Here is a 16,848-nt window from a genome sequence, read left to right on the forward strand (position 1 = left end):
GCTGGTATTGAACTTCATTTTCCTTATTTAACAGTTGTTTGTCAAATTAATAATATAATAAATTCTTCTTTAGACCTTCTTTGTGGGATTTCTATCTTTATCACACATTTACACTGGGACAAAAAAAACAAAGGCATATTTAAAGTAAATATTTGGAGTCTTTATTTGGGTGTGTCGTCACAGTCGAGCACAGCTGTTGCAGCTGGCTGGCTGGCTGTGATATGTTTGGCCGCAGCGTTCAGCCTCACGTCAGTCAGCATGCTGAAATACACAAGACAGGGATGTTTATTAGCAACCACATACACAGTGTCACAGAGTAACTTATGACCGCACAAGAGATCACATGAGAGGGCTACATGAGGTCATCTTCAACAGAGGATTACATCCAGTCTCCTCTCAGATTAGTTCTTGTTATGAAGTCTGCTGGCTTATTTTAATAGATACTTCTAAAGGTCATACAATTCGGCAGCATACTGTAATAAGAAATGTATTTAGTTGACTAACCTTGCTACCTTGATCCCGAGTGCGGATCCGGAGCTTGTTGACCTGCGTTTCGGCCACATCAGCCCTCTCCTCTGCGTCATCAAGCTCATGCTGGAGCTTCCTGTACTTAGTGAGGTTGGTGTTTGCCTGCTCATCCTGCAGAGAGGAGGGAACCAAGAAACCCATTTAGTGTACAGCGACCTGGAGAGACTCTTCAGTTATTTTTCCTCTATATAAACCACTCCAGCTATGATTAATGATGTGGTGAAGATGATAAGAAACTACTGATAGTGGACTCACCGCTTCTTCAGCCTGTCTCTTGTAACTCTTCACTTTGGTCTGCAGCTTATCAATGAGGTCCTGCAGGCGGGCCAGGTTTTTCTTGTCTTCCTCACCCTGCACACAGAGCAGAGGGGGCGTTCATTACATATATTGTATTTTTGGCTCCCAAAAATCAAAACAGAGATCTACCAAACAACAAACAAAAAAAAATTTGTATTTTACAACCAAGCATGTCTTGACTGGTGGTTTACCTGGTAGGAGAGCTCTTTGATTCTCCTCTCGTACTTGCGCACGCCCTTCTGATACTCTTGGCTCTTCTTTTGCTCAGATTCCATTTCATTCTCCAGTTCTTTGACCTACCAGCAACATCAGAAAATGACCAGTCCACTTTATTACAAATCACAAACAAAACTCAAAACTCATTACAAAGATTATCAGTTGGGACAGTGACTGCATATGATTTTCATTTGTCTCATCTCTCACCCTGGCCTCCAGCTTCTGGACCTGCTTCTTGCCGCCCTTGAGGGCGATCTGCTCAGCCTCGTCCAGACGCATCTGCAGATCCTTTATGGTCTGTTCCATGTTCTTCTTCATCCTCTCCAGGTGGGCGCTAGTGTCCTGCTCCTTCTTCAGCTCCTCTGCCATCATGGCTGCCTACAAGAATTCATAGGATCACATAGTAAACCACAGATTATTAGCAAACCCCCTGTAGATCAATTTTGTGTTATTCTGTAGTGTAAATATCTCATATCATGTACTCCATTTATTCCAGATCTTACATCAGTGATGGCTTTTTTAGCCTTCTCCTCTGCATTGCGGCACTCCTGCACAGCATCGTCCACCTCATTTGACAGCGTGACCAGATCATTCTCCAGCTTCTTCTTGTGGTTGATCAATCCAGTGTTCTGCAGTAAAAGAGTCACTTTCAAGAATGACCTCCGGATTTAAATCGTTTATCTTGTTTTTTAATATGGTTTCTTTCATTTGTAAAACTGGTAACCACTAGCTAGGATCAAGTTATCAGAGCAGCTGAACCAGAGAGTAACACATTGGCAATAGAAATACTTGCTTTTGCAGAATATCTTCTGCTAACAACCACAAGGACTAGCTAGCTTGGAAAACGAAAATACCCATCTACTGAAAGTAATTGACCATCCTATAACTTATTTATTTGAAGTGATTACACTTTGCACTGCCTACCTGAGAATGCAACAGGTTGACTCTCTCGGTGGCCTCAAGCAGCTCATGCTCAGCTAGTTTGCGGGCACGGTCGTTCTGCTCTAGCAGAGCCCTTAGCTCCTCCACCTCGGCAGCCAGCAGGTTGTTGCGGCGGTCAGTCACCGCCATCTGCTCCTTCAGCTCGTCGTTCATGTGAATAGTCTCATCCAGCTCCAACTGAATCTCCTGGAGTCACAGATCATGTACAAGCAAAAGATTTGGATGGATGGATGGATTTGTTCCATGTGCTAATTAATTCAACATTTCAGGTGAGTTTGTTGACTGGCTGCTGATGGACTAACCTTGATCTGAAGCTGAAGGTTTCTCAGGAGTTTCTGTGACTCTGTGGCCTGCCTAGTGGCATGGTTCAACTGCACCTCCATCTCATTCAGGTCGCCCTCCATCTTCTTCCTCAGGCGCACTGCCTCGTTGCGAGACTTGGCCTCAGCATCCAAACTGGCCTGCATGGACTCCAGTGTTCTCTGGTGGTTACGGCTGAAGAGATCATGGAGAGAAAATTGTTTGTACGGAGCGGTTGATGGGACAGAATGACAGATCTGTTATAAATGGAGGAAAAGAGCAATCAACAAATCTCACCGAAGGTTGTCAATTTCCTCATCCTTCTCTGCCAGCTTCCTATCAACGTCAGACTTGATCTGGTTAAGCTCCAGCTGGATGCGGAGAGTTTTGCTTTCTTCATGCTCCAGCGCGCCCTGAGACAGACAGGAGGACAGACAGACACTTAATGCTTGAAATTATTCTTTGGGTCACCTTTGTCAAAAAATATCCCAGACCACAAGGAGAAAGTAAGAAATCTCAGCAAACTGCTTACTTCAGCTTCCTCTAGGGCAGCTTGAAGCTCACTTTTCTCCAGGTCCAGGCCCTTCTTTATTTTCTCCAGGTCCTGGATGGTCTTTGCCCCCTGACTGATTTGATCGGACAGGTCAGCAATCTCCTCTGGGGGAGTAGAGAAAGAAAAATAGTCAATAGTCAAACAAAGTCATTAATGCAATCTTATAATTAGGTATCCATGATGTGGGCTATAATGACAGGTACCTTGGAGGTTTTTGTTCTCCCTCTTCATGGCCTCCAGATGATCCAGGGTCTCCTCGTAGCAGTTCTTCAGCTTAAAGAGCTCTGTGCTCAGGCCACGAGACTCTTTTTGAGAGCTCTCCAGCTCTACCTGGCACTCTTCATACTTCTGTTTCCACTCCGCCAGTACCTAAAGGAAACAATACATTTTTGCAGAAAGTGAAGCAAAAGCCATGAGTTGGCCTTGTTGTACATGACACCAGTACCCAATCCTACCAAGTCAAAATGCAACAAGAAATATGCACAAATTAACTATTATTCATCGGACTAATTAGGATGATTTCCCTTGATAGTTGCCATCAGCTAATACCTTGTCAAAGTTGCGTTGCTTCTTGTCCAGGACAGCAGCTGCTGCATTGGCACGCTCCAGATCAATGACCAGGTCCTCGATCTCTGTCTGAAGACGATGTTTAGTCTTCTCCAGGGAGGAGCACTTGGCATTGGAAGCCTCCACCGTCTCTTCGGCATCCTGCAGACGCGTCACCAGCTTCTTCCTAACAGGAGACACACACATTTGGCACTCATGCATTCAAATGATCATTCAGTACCATTGAATTTGGTAATTTAAAAAACAATCTCACTCACTTGGCTTCCTCTAGCTCCTCAGTCCTCTGGATGGCGTCAGTTTCATACTTAGTCCTCCACTGAGCCACCTCAGCATTGGCCTTGGACAGACCTCGCTGTAACTCAGCCTTAGCCTCCTGTTCCTCTTCGTACTGCTCCCTCAGAAGATCACAGTCGTGTCGAGATGATTGCAGCGCATGGGCCAGGGCAATCTTCGTCTAAAGAGACCAATCATGGTGGTGGAGAGCAGTTAGTTAAAGTGGAGGAAATATGAATTTCTGCCAAGGTAGCTACTGGTTTTTAAATAACCACCAGTGACTGAGTGACATAGAGCTGACCTTATTTTCCTCCTCCAGCTGTTTCTTGAGCTCCTCGACATTCTGACCAAAGGAAGACTTGGCACGCTGGAGCTGGGAGACCATGGATTCCCGCTCTTCAAGCTTCCTGCCCACCTCAGCTACATGGAGGAGATATAGACATCCGTATAACTCACTTTGAAATCTGTTTTGTGAAAGATTTGCGATGACATGAAAGCTCCTTACCACTCTCAGCCTGAGCACGGGCTTTTTGGGTGTTGGTTTCGTTGAGCTGCCTCTGGAGCTCTTCAACCTTGGCTTTAGCCTCATTCATTTGGTCTTCATAATGGCGACACATCTTCTCTGAAGTGGCCTGCAGACAGGAGATGCACATTTTAGTTGGTTTAGGGTAGATCTAGTTTGGTCACATACTACTTCAAATCTTTCAGTGTGTCTATTCTCTTTTTATATCTACCTTGCCCTTGGAGAGCTGCTCCACAGTAGACGACAGATCATCGACCTCCATCTTGACCTCACCCCGCTCTTTCTCCAGCTTCTGCTTGACTCGCTGCAGACTGTCGATCTGCTCGCTCAGCTCTGCCACAGTGTCGGCATGCTTCTTTCGCAAGGCCGCCGTCGTGGACTCGTGGTGCAGCAGGGCTGCCTCCAGGTCTCGTCGCAGCTTCAGAAAATCTGCCTCTCTCTTCTTGTTGACCTCAATCTGGGCCGAGGTGGCCCCACCAGCCTCCTCCAGGCGCTCGCTCAGCTCTTCGAGCTCTCGAGCCACATCACCACGCTGTTTCTCCACTTTGGCCCTGCAAGCCCGGTCAGCCTCCAGCTCCTCCTCCAGCTCCTCTGTACGAGCCTGGAGGAAAGCCATTTTCAGTTATTTTATCAAAATAATGTTATAACTGCTCTATTAGAGGTTAAGAGACTAGGTTTCACCTGTAGCTCCTTTATCTTCTTCTGGAGCTGATTGGCCAAGGATTGTTCATCTTCAATCCTTGCGCTCATCCCATTCATTTCAAAGTCTTTCCTGGTAGAAAATATTTGGCAATCATTGTTAATCATTAATTAATTAATAGCAAGATCATATTTTTCTGGGGATATATGAGAACTTACTTTTTTAGTTTCTCGTCGAGTTGCTGCTTGTCGTTCTCCAAGTCCATAAGAGACTCCATTGAGAGTTTGAGATCTCCTTCGAGCTTACGTTTGACCCGTTCCAGGTCCATACGCAGCTTCTTCTCTTGTTCCAGTGATCCCTCCAGCTGATTCAGAGTAGCAATGTTTTAAAATGTTACATATTATTTATATGTTGATGACTACCTGTGCTTGCTTTGGATGATAAATAAACTCACATCATCTACTTGTTGCTCTAGCTTTGCCTTGGCTTTGGTCAGAGTGTTGACTTTGTCTTCCTCTGCCTGCAAGTCATCCAGAGTCTGCTGGTGAGCCTCCTGGAGAGCCTTTTTCTCTTTGGTCAACTTCAGAATGGTTTCATCCAGAACTGACATTTCCTCAATCAGGTTCTTCACCTGCGAGCCAGAATAATATAAATAAACATATATAAATAATATATCTGACACTCATGAAATTACACTACATATTCAACCTACTGAATGTGCTCTGGATCTTCGGCCACTCGCTCCATTTCTGATTTCCTTACCTTGTTCTCAGTGGCATGTTTCTCCTTTTCCACTTTAGCCAGGTTGATCTCCAGATCATCGATGTCTCTCTTTAGCTCAGCGCACTCATCCTCCAGCTTGCGCTTCTTGGCGAGCAAATTAGAGCTCATCTCCTCCTCGTCCTCCAGCCTCTCCATGATTTCTTTCATTTTGGCCTCCAGCTGGATCTTAGTTTTGATGAGCAGCTCACAGCGGTCTTCGGCATCGGCAAGATTGTCCTGCTCCTACAGGGGGGAAGGAAAAAACAGTATGCATTCAGTGCAGTCACACACTACTGTCTTTCCAAAAGCTGAATGTGTGAATACATGAGAAGTGCCACTTACTGCCTGCAGCTGTAGAGAGAGATCATTCTTCTCTTGTGCCAGGCTGACCTGCCTCTCCTCCAGCTCTTTGCGCTTGACCTCAGATTTCTCCAAAGCCTCTTTCAGCTTGGCCATCTCCTCCTTCAGAGCAGCCAGCTCTTTCTCTGTGGCGGCGCTTTTCAGAAGAGGCTTGATTTTGAAGAAGAGCCTCATCCAGGGCCAATGCTTGACAGCATTGAAGGCCCGGATGTTCCACTGGATGATCATCAGAGCCTCCCTACAAACAAGATGAAATAAAAAGGATTGAAGAGTGAGGATTTTACCACTAAACAGGCCTGATTAAAAACAAATCTAAAATGGCGTGAAGACCAATGATTCCTAACTAGGTTAAATTGTACTTCAGGGGATACTTCTGGAATTGGCAGGGGTGTACATAAAAATTTAGGAGTAGCTTAAGTAATTAACCCCCTGACTTGCACCATTGGGGATACAACCATGCAGTTTTATTCATGCAGTCTAAATGTGTTATTTTCACCTATCTAAAATGGTGTATTTGAATTGAAAGCTGAGAGTCTTGTGGATTCAATGAGCCCAATTGTATTCACGTGTGATGACGTTAGCTCACATAAGATTAATTTTTATTATTTATTTATGATTTATGATTTATGACTAGAAAACCTTGACACAGGGTGTATATATACATATATATATATATATATATATATATATACATACACTGTCAGCTGAACAATGAAGTTTGGGATTGAGTGCCTGAAAACTAGTTAACATGAGCAGAAATGATCAATGTAATGTAAATAACAGATAAATGGTTGAACTAGAAGCTAAGAGTACTGGATGAAACAATGGTTGAAGTAGTTATCCAAAGAAATTGATAAATGGTTGGTTATTACCAACAGTTAGCTTATAGATTAACACTTTAACTAGTTAGCTAAAAGTTTGGATAAATAAATTGATAAATGTTTCTGCCACTAATATTACACATGCACATTTGATTAAACACTGACACAACTTCAGTAGTATGAAAAATATTGCATCCACTTCTTTTATAATGATGAAATAACTAAATACAATCGCACAATTTTAGAATATGAATGGTGGTTGTATTGTTGAAGGAGTACTCAAGTTCACCTCAGTTAAAACCAGTGGAACTGAAGTTCAGATCAAGTGAAGAGAAGAAGGTCAAAAAGATTTATCCCGGAGTTCCCCGTTTATTTATTTAGTTACTTATTTTGGCACTAATCCTGCTGCCCTCCACTCTCTCGTATCTAATCATACACAGGGTGATGAAATCATACACCTAATGCTGCTTTTGATGTTTCATGACTGTGACCAAAAAGGGTTACCAGATTGATTTAGTCTCACTAGAACGGCGTCTCGCAGCCCTAAATATGGACCCGGAGCAGACCTGTCAAGGACTCCCTGTCCGTGTTTTGAGGGTGAGCTTGAGTGAGTGTGCACACGCCGGGGTGGGAGGTGAGGGAGGGGGAGCTGATTGCATTTTTGACATGACTCCATGCCGGGTGCCTCTCAAAGGTGAGCGTCTGTGTTTATTTAGAAACTAAAGCCCTCTGTCCAACAGCCCCACTTTAATCCTCTGCCACCCGCCACATATCCCATCAATGCACTCACTTAGAAGTACAGGCGCCGCGGACAAAAGGGGCCAGGGGCCATCGGGTATCCAGGGAGGGGGCCGGGGGTTGTATTTTTAGGGAGGGACCGAGCAGCTGCCACTTGACACATGTCGCCACCTGGCTCTGAGGACACCGTCAGCATTGTTTAAATTAGAGAGAGTGGATTGAGAGAATGGTCAAAGACCTGCGAGAGTGGTGTGTGTGTGTGAGAGAGAGAGGGATGGGGCCTTTATTAACAGTAGGGCCACACACATGCCTGGTAACCATACAAGGGCAAGCACACGCCTCACACACGCCGATGACACTGCCCTTGCATGCCACACATACCAGAGCGAGGGAGTGAACACTAAGGTGTAGTGTATCACAAGCTGAAAGGCTCGAGGCTGATTGTGTTGCTATTGAACCTGTTCAGAGAAGCAACTGTCGGGAGGGGGCTCTCTTCTTTTTTTTCTTTCTTCTACTCAAGTCTTCAAAGCTCAAATGCTCTCCTCTGCCTATTAATCCATTTTAGATCCATTGTCGGTCATTTAATTTTTTGGCCTTTTCATGGTTTTATTTCTAAGAACAGCTTAAGACTGACAGGAAATGGGGGAGAGAAAGAGTGATAGGGGGGCAGCATTAAGCAAAAGGCCATGGGTAAGAATCGAACCTGGGCCGCTACGGCGAGGACTTTTTGCCTCTGCGTACGCCTGCTCTAACCACTGAGCGACCAGGTGCCCCATTCTTACCTCATTTCTGAGAATTTATTCAGCTCCTTCCTCATGAGTCTGCCACGAGCGGCTGCCTGCAGCAGCGTTAGGACTTTGGCCAGACGCTCATCCCTCAGTTCTTCGAGGTAACCCAGCAGGCCTGCCTTGAAGAACACCTACATAAAGCCAAGACGCAAAGAAATAGAATTAAGGCTTTAACATCAGATCTCTAAAAAAAAGAAGAAGAAAAACACTCATCACACCATCCAATTTTTATTTTTAGCTTTTTGTTGCTGATTATTTTGCCAGCCACAGCTCTGCTTTACACAAGCTGCTGCTTTCTACCTTTGTGTGTCCAAATCTGTACTGGTTGTGGTCGATATCGAGGGAGACCAGCAGCTTCTCTGCAGCTTTCCTGCTGTCCACAAACTTATCATCTGGGATGGCATGTGGGTGCAGGATGCGGTAGCTGAATGAATGAACAAAACAGTATTTTAGGACAGATTATAACTGTAACTGTATTATAACCCCAAATCAATGCCATGATAAGTGATCTGAAGGAGATGTTTACCGCTGTTTGAATTCAGCATAGAGGATGCGGTTGGGAAAGCCTTTCCTGCAGATTCGGATTCCCTCCAGCACGCCGTTGCAGCGCAGCTGGTGCAGAACCAAGAATGCATCCATGATTCCTGCGCAGAACAAGTTTCAAACATGAGTCTGGTCCCATTTCTTTAGCTCCTGGTGATATTTTGATCATTGCGTTGTGTGTTACCTGGAGTCTTGGACTCATTAGGGATGATGCAGCGGACAAAGTGAGGCTGGGTGCTGCGGAGGTTGGTCATCAGCTTATTTAAGTTTTCCTGTATGAAATGACATGACATGAAAGCACCTTAACTAATTAAAAATTAGACAAAAAAGAACAACAAAATCTTCAAGGAAAATGTTTTATTCTGCAGGATTTCCTCACATGTGAAATCCATGATGTAAAGGAGAGAGGAGCCAGCACAGACTTAAAGTGATGTTCATGTGATCATTGCCCTAAACATCACTGCAAGTCTTAACTGCCTCCGTCCCAGCTGTCCAGTGATGCCCACAATTTCTCACACAACGAATAACATTTGTCTGCATTCACCTGCATCAGTAATGGACCAATTTACCCTGTGGTGTCCGTCTCACCTTGTGAAGCTGAGACACGGTCTGGAAAGAGGCCGCCTTCTTCCTCTTCTCCTTGCCTCCAGCCTTGTGCTCGGACACTGTGAGGTAATGAACAGAGGGATTATTTCGACCTCCTTAAGGTGTTCCCTTTACGCTGTAGTCCTCTGGCAGAATCCTGTTCACTGTACCTGAGTCAGAGGCAATATAATTCTCGTACAGAGAAGCTAGCAGCTTGTTGGAGGACTTTCGGAAACACGCCACCACCGTCTCGTTCAGCGGGTCTTTATTTTTGTCCAGCCAGCCAATAATGTTATACGGCACCTGTAAAAGCAGCAGGGACATCCGTATTATTGAATTCTGTATCTAAGAATGAACGCTGTAGCACAGCTGTAGGGAGAACACACTTACCACTCCGGCATAGTGCACCAATTCAAAATGGGCCTCGTACTTGCGCTTCTTGTCCGGTCGTGGCTTTTGGAAATTGGGCGACTTTCCAATGTGATTATCAAACATCTTGGCTTTAAAACTGCTGTCTGTGGCCTTTGGGAACATGCACTCCTCCTCAAGGATGGACATGATTCCCAGCGGCTGGAGGAAGAGCGGTGGGGTTAAGTCTCTTATGAAACTCATTAATGATTGCTCTAATATCAGTTAAACACTTTTTTTTTTAACCTTTTCAATGAGATCAATGCAAGCTTGAAGGTCCAACCCAAAGTCAATGAAGGTCCATTCGATGCCCTCCCTCTTGTACTCCTCCTGCTCCACGATGAACATGTGGTGGTTGAAGAACTGTTGCAGTTTCTCATTTGTGAAGTTGATGCACAGCTGCTCAAAGCTGTTGAGCTGCAGTGAAAGAAGAACAGGTGTTGAGAGGAAGCATCAGAAGTGAGCAGCATGAAAAACATGCATTCAGATTCATTCTGCGGTATAACTAAGTCCTTACAATAAGAGAAGGGTGACAAGGGCACAAACAGAGCACCTGTTGACATTAATAATACTACCAAACAGGAAATAATTTAATGGTAATAGTTCTTAAGTAATAGAATTTTAATCTCTGAAAAATAATTGCAGTATTGATCAACGTACTTCAAAGATCTCAAACCCAGCGATGTCCAGGACCCCTATGAAGTACTGGCGAGGGAGGGAGGTGTACAGGGTGCGGTTGATCCGTCCCACCAGCCATTTGAACATGCGGTCATATGTGGCTTTGGCCAGAGCCCCAACGGCATAGTTAACCTACACCGCCCACACACACACACACATACAATCACACACAAACACACACACACACACAGAAAGAATACAGCTGTCATTCACATTAATAGCCCCTGTTACTATGTACACTATTCTAGTACATATAGAGTGGCGAGTGTATCAGTCCACTTGACGGCTAAGAAGCCGTTCTACATCAGCTTAATTTTTTCTGCCCTTTAAAGTCAGTTTGATCCCGCAGTTCTGATATACTGTGCCTCATTTTTCCTCACTTCATATTGCATAATAATAATATTAGTCATTGTCTTTTCAGATTATTAAAATAATGAAACCAAACCAACACGGCAGTCGTTTCATCTCCTCACCTGTTCAACATTCTGTCCCTTCACCACATACTCATTCCCCACCTTCACTCTTGGGTGCAGGAGGCCCTTGATGAGGTCAGCTGAACTGACTCCCATCAGGTATGAGGCCTTGTCTGCACCTGGTGACCAAACAGGACAAAAATCAAAACCTTGCTTTTAAATCAAATGGTTGGTTTTGTGCCAGATGTCTTGTGTTGCTGGTTCTTACTTTCAGTGCCGTCAGCCTCCGCCTGCTCCTCACGCTGCTTTTGCTTGAATTTCATGTTGCCAAAGTGCATGATGGCTCCAACTATTTTATAGCAGCCATACTTCTCGTCAGACATAAAGCCGAGGATGTCCATGGCATGCTGTGAAGAGGCAAAGAAAAAGTCATCTCACTACATCACAAACCTACTCATTGTAGCTGGATTTGTCTCTGTGTGCACGAAATAAAAGCTCCTACATCAGTGGCCATCAGCTCCTGTCCGTCATCCAAGTTCTCCACGGTGGTCACGCCCTGCGAGCAGAAGTGGTAGTCGTACGGGTTGGAGGACACCAGCAGCATGTCTGGAAAGAGAAAGTGGACAGGATCACGTCACAGTCCTGCAGAAATATGTAATGAAATATCCAAAAACAGCCGCGATGACTAACCTAACAGTTCTGGTTTCTTCTGAGACATGATCTGGTAGTAGATGTGGTAGCTCCTCTCACCGGGCTGTTGAAATATCACTCTGGATTTTTCCAGAAGATCTGAAGGACAGAAAGGAGAGTGGCATGTTCTTTTTAAGAAGAGAGACAAACCTTTATTGATCCCTAGAGGAACTGTTACAGCAGCATAAAGACAGCAGTAGGACAGATTTGTAGGGAAAGTAAAATAATAAATAAAAAAATGAAAATAGAATAAAAAGAAAAGTATACATATGGAGACAAAAATCGCATGGTTAAGTGATTTATAGCTGCAGTGTTTAACTCTATGTTACCAGTGTACAGTACACCAGACTGATATGATTAATTCAATATGGCACTTGTTTGCATTAATATAGAGATGTAAATAACTTTATTTATGAAAACATCAGAAATCAGAACATATTAACATAATATAATATAATATGATAAATTATGATGGTATGGGATACGATATATAGTACATGGCTTTGGTGAATACTCGATTCTCACTGGTCAGTTACGTAATTTTATTCATTGGTCACAGTTCGGATCATTAACTCTGATGGACCATATTTAAATCAATAAAATCATTTTTAAATTAATATTTTATTAGTGATAATAAGCAGGATAATGTGGAGCGAGCGGATCATAACGGAGATTTAAACCCTGACTTGGTGACGTAGACACCTCTCGATTCCTTACATGTGAAAAAAAGTAGTGTAATATAATATATAGTAAATCAATTACATGCAAGAGAAAAACATGATGATGATGAATGTTTGACCATTAACTCACATATATCAACATCAGCTGAGGCCAGTTTTCCAGTCGGTCCAAAGTGGATCCTGATGAACTTTCCCTGTGGGAGAAATATATTTTAAATGCTTCATAAATCGACCTATGAATGACAGGATTATCAAACCCATTGAAAGTTAATACATGTATATACTGTACTATAAACAGGATTTTACAGGTACTCACAAAACGGGATGAGTTGTCATTTCTCAGGGTTTTGGCATTACCAAACGCCTCCATGGCAGGGTTCGCCTCAATGATTTGATCCTCCAGAGTCCCCTGGGAGAGAAAATTAAACGTAAAATGTCAAGCAGCCAAGGCACATTTTAAATTGAATTTAAAGTTTGTTTTAAATCTCTGTTAAACATGATATAGCTGCGTTATTATTTACTTCTGCAGCTTAAACTCACCCCTGTTTTAGTGGCAGGACCTTGCTGCAAAAGAATAAGGTGAGAAGCCTGTGAGTGTCATATTGTATAAAATATGATGGAAAGATGCTTTCACAAGCAAAGGGAAATATAACAAACTGGAAAATTAGATAGTGGTTGTTAAAGCTGTGGTAAAAACGAATGGCCACCTTGTTTTATATGATGAAGTGTGGTGAACGCAGGGGAGAAAAAGGTAAGAAAAGTCCAGAACAAAACTCAAAGCAAAGGGAAAGATAATGGAAAATTTTGAGCCAAAAAAAAATAGATGACATGGAAAGGGAAAAAGAAAAATAGTTAAAAATCAAAAGAGGAGTAAAGTGGCTGGAAAGGGCTACACAACACATGAAGGGAAAGACTCAGACATGGATTTAATCAGTTCTCACATTCACCATTTTGACAGTGAGGAAAATGTATGGTTTAAAGGGGATACACTGCAGGATTCCTGGGACCAAAAAAAAAAAAAAATACAGCAAAAAAAGCTGGGAAACAAAAGTGTAGCCACATCAGCCTTACTCCTTTTTTGGCAGTTGTGTCCCCAAGAGCTGCCACAATGGCAAAATACTGAATGACACGTTTCGTGTTGACAGTTTTGCCAGCACCGGATTCTCCGCTATAGGAGTGTGAAAAAATAACAAAGTGTACATACAACAGGTAAAAACTGGTCACAAAACTGATAAAAGTAGTGAAAATGGAAATAACTACACTGCATGTTACAAAACAGAAAGAAGAAGAAAAAGTGAAGAATAGGTTTCAGTAAAAACTTTGTAAGAAAAAAAAAATCAAGTCTGTAAAGTGGCTGTGTGCGGACGGTCTACGTGTGTTATATGGCTGCTCATACGGTAACAAGAGGTCTGTTTCTTCTTTAATTTGTGACAAGACAATATTAATTTGAAGCAAGTGATACTTACGTGATGAGCATGGACTGGTTCTCGCGATCTGAGGAAGAAAAAACAACACAAGGCTTGTAACATACGACTGATGTATGTGCTTTGATATTTGAAGAGTTTATTTGAAAAAAACAGCCTTTCTAAATAGGAATAAACCTACATCAATTTGATTGATATTCCCTTTAATGTACAATAAAGAAAGACAGGAGTCATGAAAAATAATAATAGAGATCTCTTGTCAAAGCAACCAAACATCAGTTTGACTGATATTCTTTGGACTGGACACAAAGAGTTGATTTATTATCTGTTCTTGCAAATTTACCCTTCATTAGTTATTGCATCAGTGTGTGTATTGTATGCTGTTATAATATCTTTGTGTATACTCACTGCGCAGCATGTCGTTATATGCACTGTCTGCGATGGAGTAGATGTGTGGCGGCACTTCAGAGCGGCGTTTGCCTTTGTAGCCGCTGACCACTTGGGCTGTGTAGACGGGCAGCCATTTGTATGGATTCACCGTCACACAGAAGAGCCCGGAGTAGGTCTGAGGACACAGGGCATGACATTAGGCCACTATGATGCATCACCTTAAGAGAAAGAGATGGCCAATTCTGCTACTGAAAGGTTGACAGATGAACTATGTCACTGAATCTGATAATGAAGCCTCTTAAGGGGGGGGGGGGGGGGTCCATAATGGGATACTCACATAGATCATCCAGGCAGAGTAGCGTCTGCGCAGGTTGTACAGCACAGAAGCCTCGTTGAGGTGTGTAAGCATGGCCATGTCTTCAATCATGTCATACTTTGGAGGATTCATCTGCTGGACGTCACACTCCTTCACTGTCAGGGTCTGAAGGGATGGACGCAGGCAGACATGAGGAGAGGAACATGGGGTAGTACATAGTGTATTCTTTCTATACTGCTTATAGAGGGTGATGTCTTACCCTCCCATCTTTGGTTTCAACCGTGACTTTGTCACCGCTGCGCTCCCTGATCTCAATCTCAATGTATGCTTCTTTTTCATCCGGGACCCAGGCTCGCTTCTTACCTAACAGTAACAGTAAAGCAGAGGGCCTGCATGTTAAGAAGCAGCACAACTCTCCAGAATACAAATGTTGGAGATGTTAAAAATAAACAACAGATGAAAGAAATATGGCAAACCATCTCTAAATAAAAGTATTACTTGGATTAGGCTATGTGGTGATAATATTAAACCTCAACAAGTGTGTTATTGTAGAATCTATTTTAAAACCTTTTTAATAGAGCAATTTTCACAAAACAAGTTTATTATTAAAGAGAGATAAATTGTAACATTTTAATTTGTCATTTTTTTCCATGTTTCAGGCTGTTAATTATATCTTTAAAACACTGCAACAGATGCAACTGCAATGACGAAGGAGAATCACACACACTGGCAGAAGTTTTGCCTTATTTAAAAACAGATTTGAATGTACGATTGAATCAAAAACGGAATTACTTTCTAACATGAATATTTTTCATGTGATTTTCCCTACAATGTTCCCTTTCTTTGAACTATCCTTATTAGGCCTACCGTCAAAAGCGACAGTGTGAGACGCCATCAGGTCCTGTTCAGATTTGCGTAAAAACGGTGCAGCGTCCCCGAACTCCTTGGTTTCATAGCGCGGCATGGTGGCAGCTCCTCACCGGCTCCAAAAACCAGACAGCAGGGAGACAGACGAGGAGAGGAATCCCTTTGGTGAGAAAACAAAGCTTTGCGTTAGGGTCAGTACTTATTAATATGTTACAGCTGTTTTTGTTACTTCAGCCTTCCAAACCAAACACCGCCATGAAAACACTGCTTGTGCGTAAAGAACAAATCCACTATCACCAAGTGAAAACAAAAATATAGAAACCTTTTGCTTGTTAACTGACACGTGCCAGAAAAAAGTAGCCAGTATCACTTTACTGCTGTAACTGAAATTATCACTCTACAAGACGCTTTAAAGAGCAGCCAGCCCGCGCGTAAACTGCGCAGTGATCAACCTACCAAACAAAGGCAAGAAGGTGTCCACTGGCCTCAGGACGACCACAACGAAATGACAGCTTGGTGAGATGTGCCCTCCTTTATACTGTGCTTCTCAAGGTCACGGTCAGTGGACATTTGTCCCCCATTAGCATATGCCACCTCCTCCGACGCCTATTGGTGCTGAGCGCCTGTCTCAATTGACACAAAAGGAAAGCTACGTTTTTGTCATTGCGCTAAACCCAAGCCGGCTATTTTTGTATCCCAGTTATTTTATGCACTGTACACACTGAGGGAGTGGGAGAGAGGTGCATGTGAAGCATCCCTGCAAGGGTGGAATTTTTTCACTCTGTGGATTGTGAAGGGCAGTGCATCATTGACAGGACAGGGATTTGTGTCCACTCCTAAAAAACAAAGAGTGGAAATTCAACGGTATACTCTCAGGAGTACTACTAAATTGTATGCATATAATATTAAAAGGAAGTTAAAGTTATAGTCAATGGTGTTAAGTTTGCCTACATAGTACTTGGTTATTGTTTTTCCTCACTATCGACCTCCTGATAAACACAAAATGAACTCTTCCCACTTAAGGTGACTGATGCTTATGAACTCATGTTGGCCTCTAAGTAGTAGCCCTGCTGCTTTTGTGCTGTTAAACAGGGATGTTGCTATTGTGTGTATTCACAGAGGATGCAACCTTAGAAGAGATTATTTCAGGAGCTGTGTGGCATTAAACATGCTACTATAAATACACAGCCTTATATTAATAGAGAGAAACATGGCGCGTGCTTGTACCCTGGTGGAAGAAGTACTCTGATCTTTACTTATAGTAAAAGTACTAACAACACAGTGTAGAAATACTCTGTTACAAGTAAAAGTTCTGCATTTAAAAGTAAAAAAGTATTAGCACCAAAATATACTTAAAGTAACAAAGGTTAAAGTATTATTATGCAGAATGGCTCATTTCAGAATCATTTATGTCATAATATTGGATTCTAATTATTAATACATTAATATGTTCATCACTTTAATGTTGAAGCTTTAAACAATGGAGCTTATTTTAATTACTTTATAAATGGCTCGGTAGTTTAATGTATGATGTTACATCACAATC

The 16,848-nt window shown here is 42.7% G+C and overlaps 1 protein-coding gene across 1 annotated transcript; it reads right to left on the reverse strand.

The window, feature by feature from the left end:
• Positions 1 to 138: 138 nt before the first annotated feature.
• Positions 139 to 15,798, reverse strand: myh7ba (myosin, heavy chain 7B, cardiac muscle, beta a). Its single transcript, XM_083938860.1, has 44 exons — positions 15,759 to 15,798; positions 15,303 to 15,462; positions 14,695 to 14,798; positions 14,457 to 14,600; positions 14,138 to 14,294; positions 13,772 to 13,799; positions 13,377 to 13,473; positions 12,846 to 12,869; positions 12,622 to 12,714; positions 12,436 to 12,499; positions 11,626 to 11,724; positions 11,438 to 11,541; positions 11,204 to 11,342; positions 10,996 to 11,114; positions 10,505 to 10,654; positions 10,091 to 10,261; positions 9,827 to 10,006; positions 9,607 to 9,739; positions 9,440 to 9,516; positions 9,036 to 9,123; positions 8,835 to 8,952; positions 8,609 to 8,732; positions 8,303 to 8,439; positions 5,944 to 6,199; positions 5,602 to 5,844; positions 5,294 to 5,470; positions 5,058 to 5,203; positions 4,881 to 4,971; positions 4,411 to 4,800; positions 4,182 to 4,308; positions 3,978 to 4,096; positions 3,661 to 3,857; positions 3,386 to 3,569; positions 3,040 to 3,205; positions 2,816 to 2,940; positions 2,581 to 2,696; positions 2,286 to 2,478; positions 1,966 to 2,169; positions 1,545 to 1,670; positions 1,249 to 1,419; positions 1,017 to 1,121; positions 784 to 879; positions 505 to 639; positions 139 to 261 (listed from the first exon to the last, which is right to left on the reverse strand). The coding sequence occupies exons 2-44, from the start codon at positions 15,397 to 15,399 to the stop codon at positions 250 to 252; spliced, it is 5,826 nt and encodes a 1,941-aa protein (XP_083794986.1). The 5' UTR covers positions 15,400 to 15,462; positions 15,759 to 15,798; the 3' UTR covers positions 139 to 249.
• Positions 15,799 to 16,848: the final 1,050 nt, after the last annotated feature.

Source organism: Echiichthys vipera (assembly GCF_963691815.1).
Source record: "Echiichthys vipera genome assembly, chromosome: X".
Classification (NCBI taxonomy): domain Eukaryota; kingdom Metazoa; phylum Chordata; class Actinopteri; order Perciformes; family Trachinidae; genus Echiichthys; species Echiichthys vipera.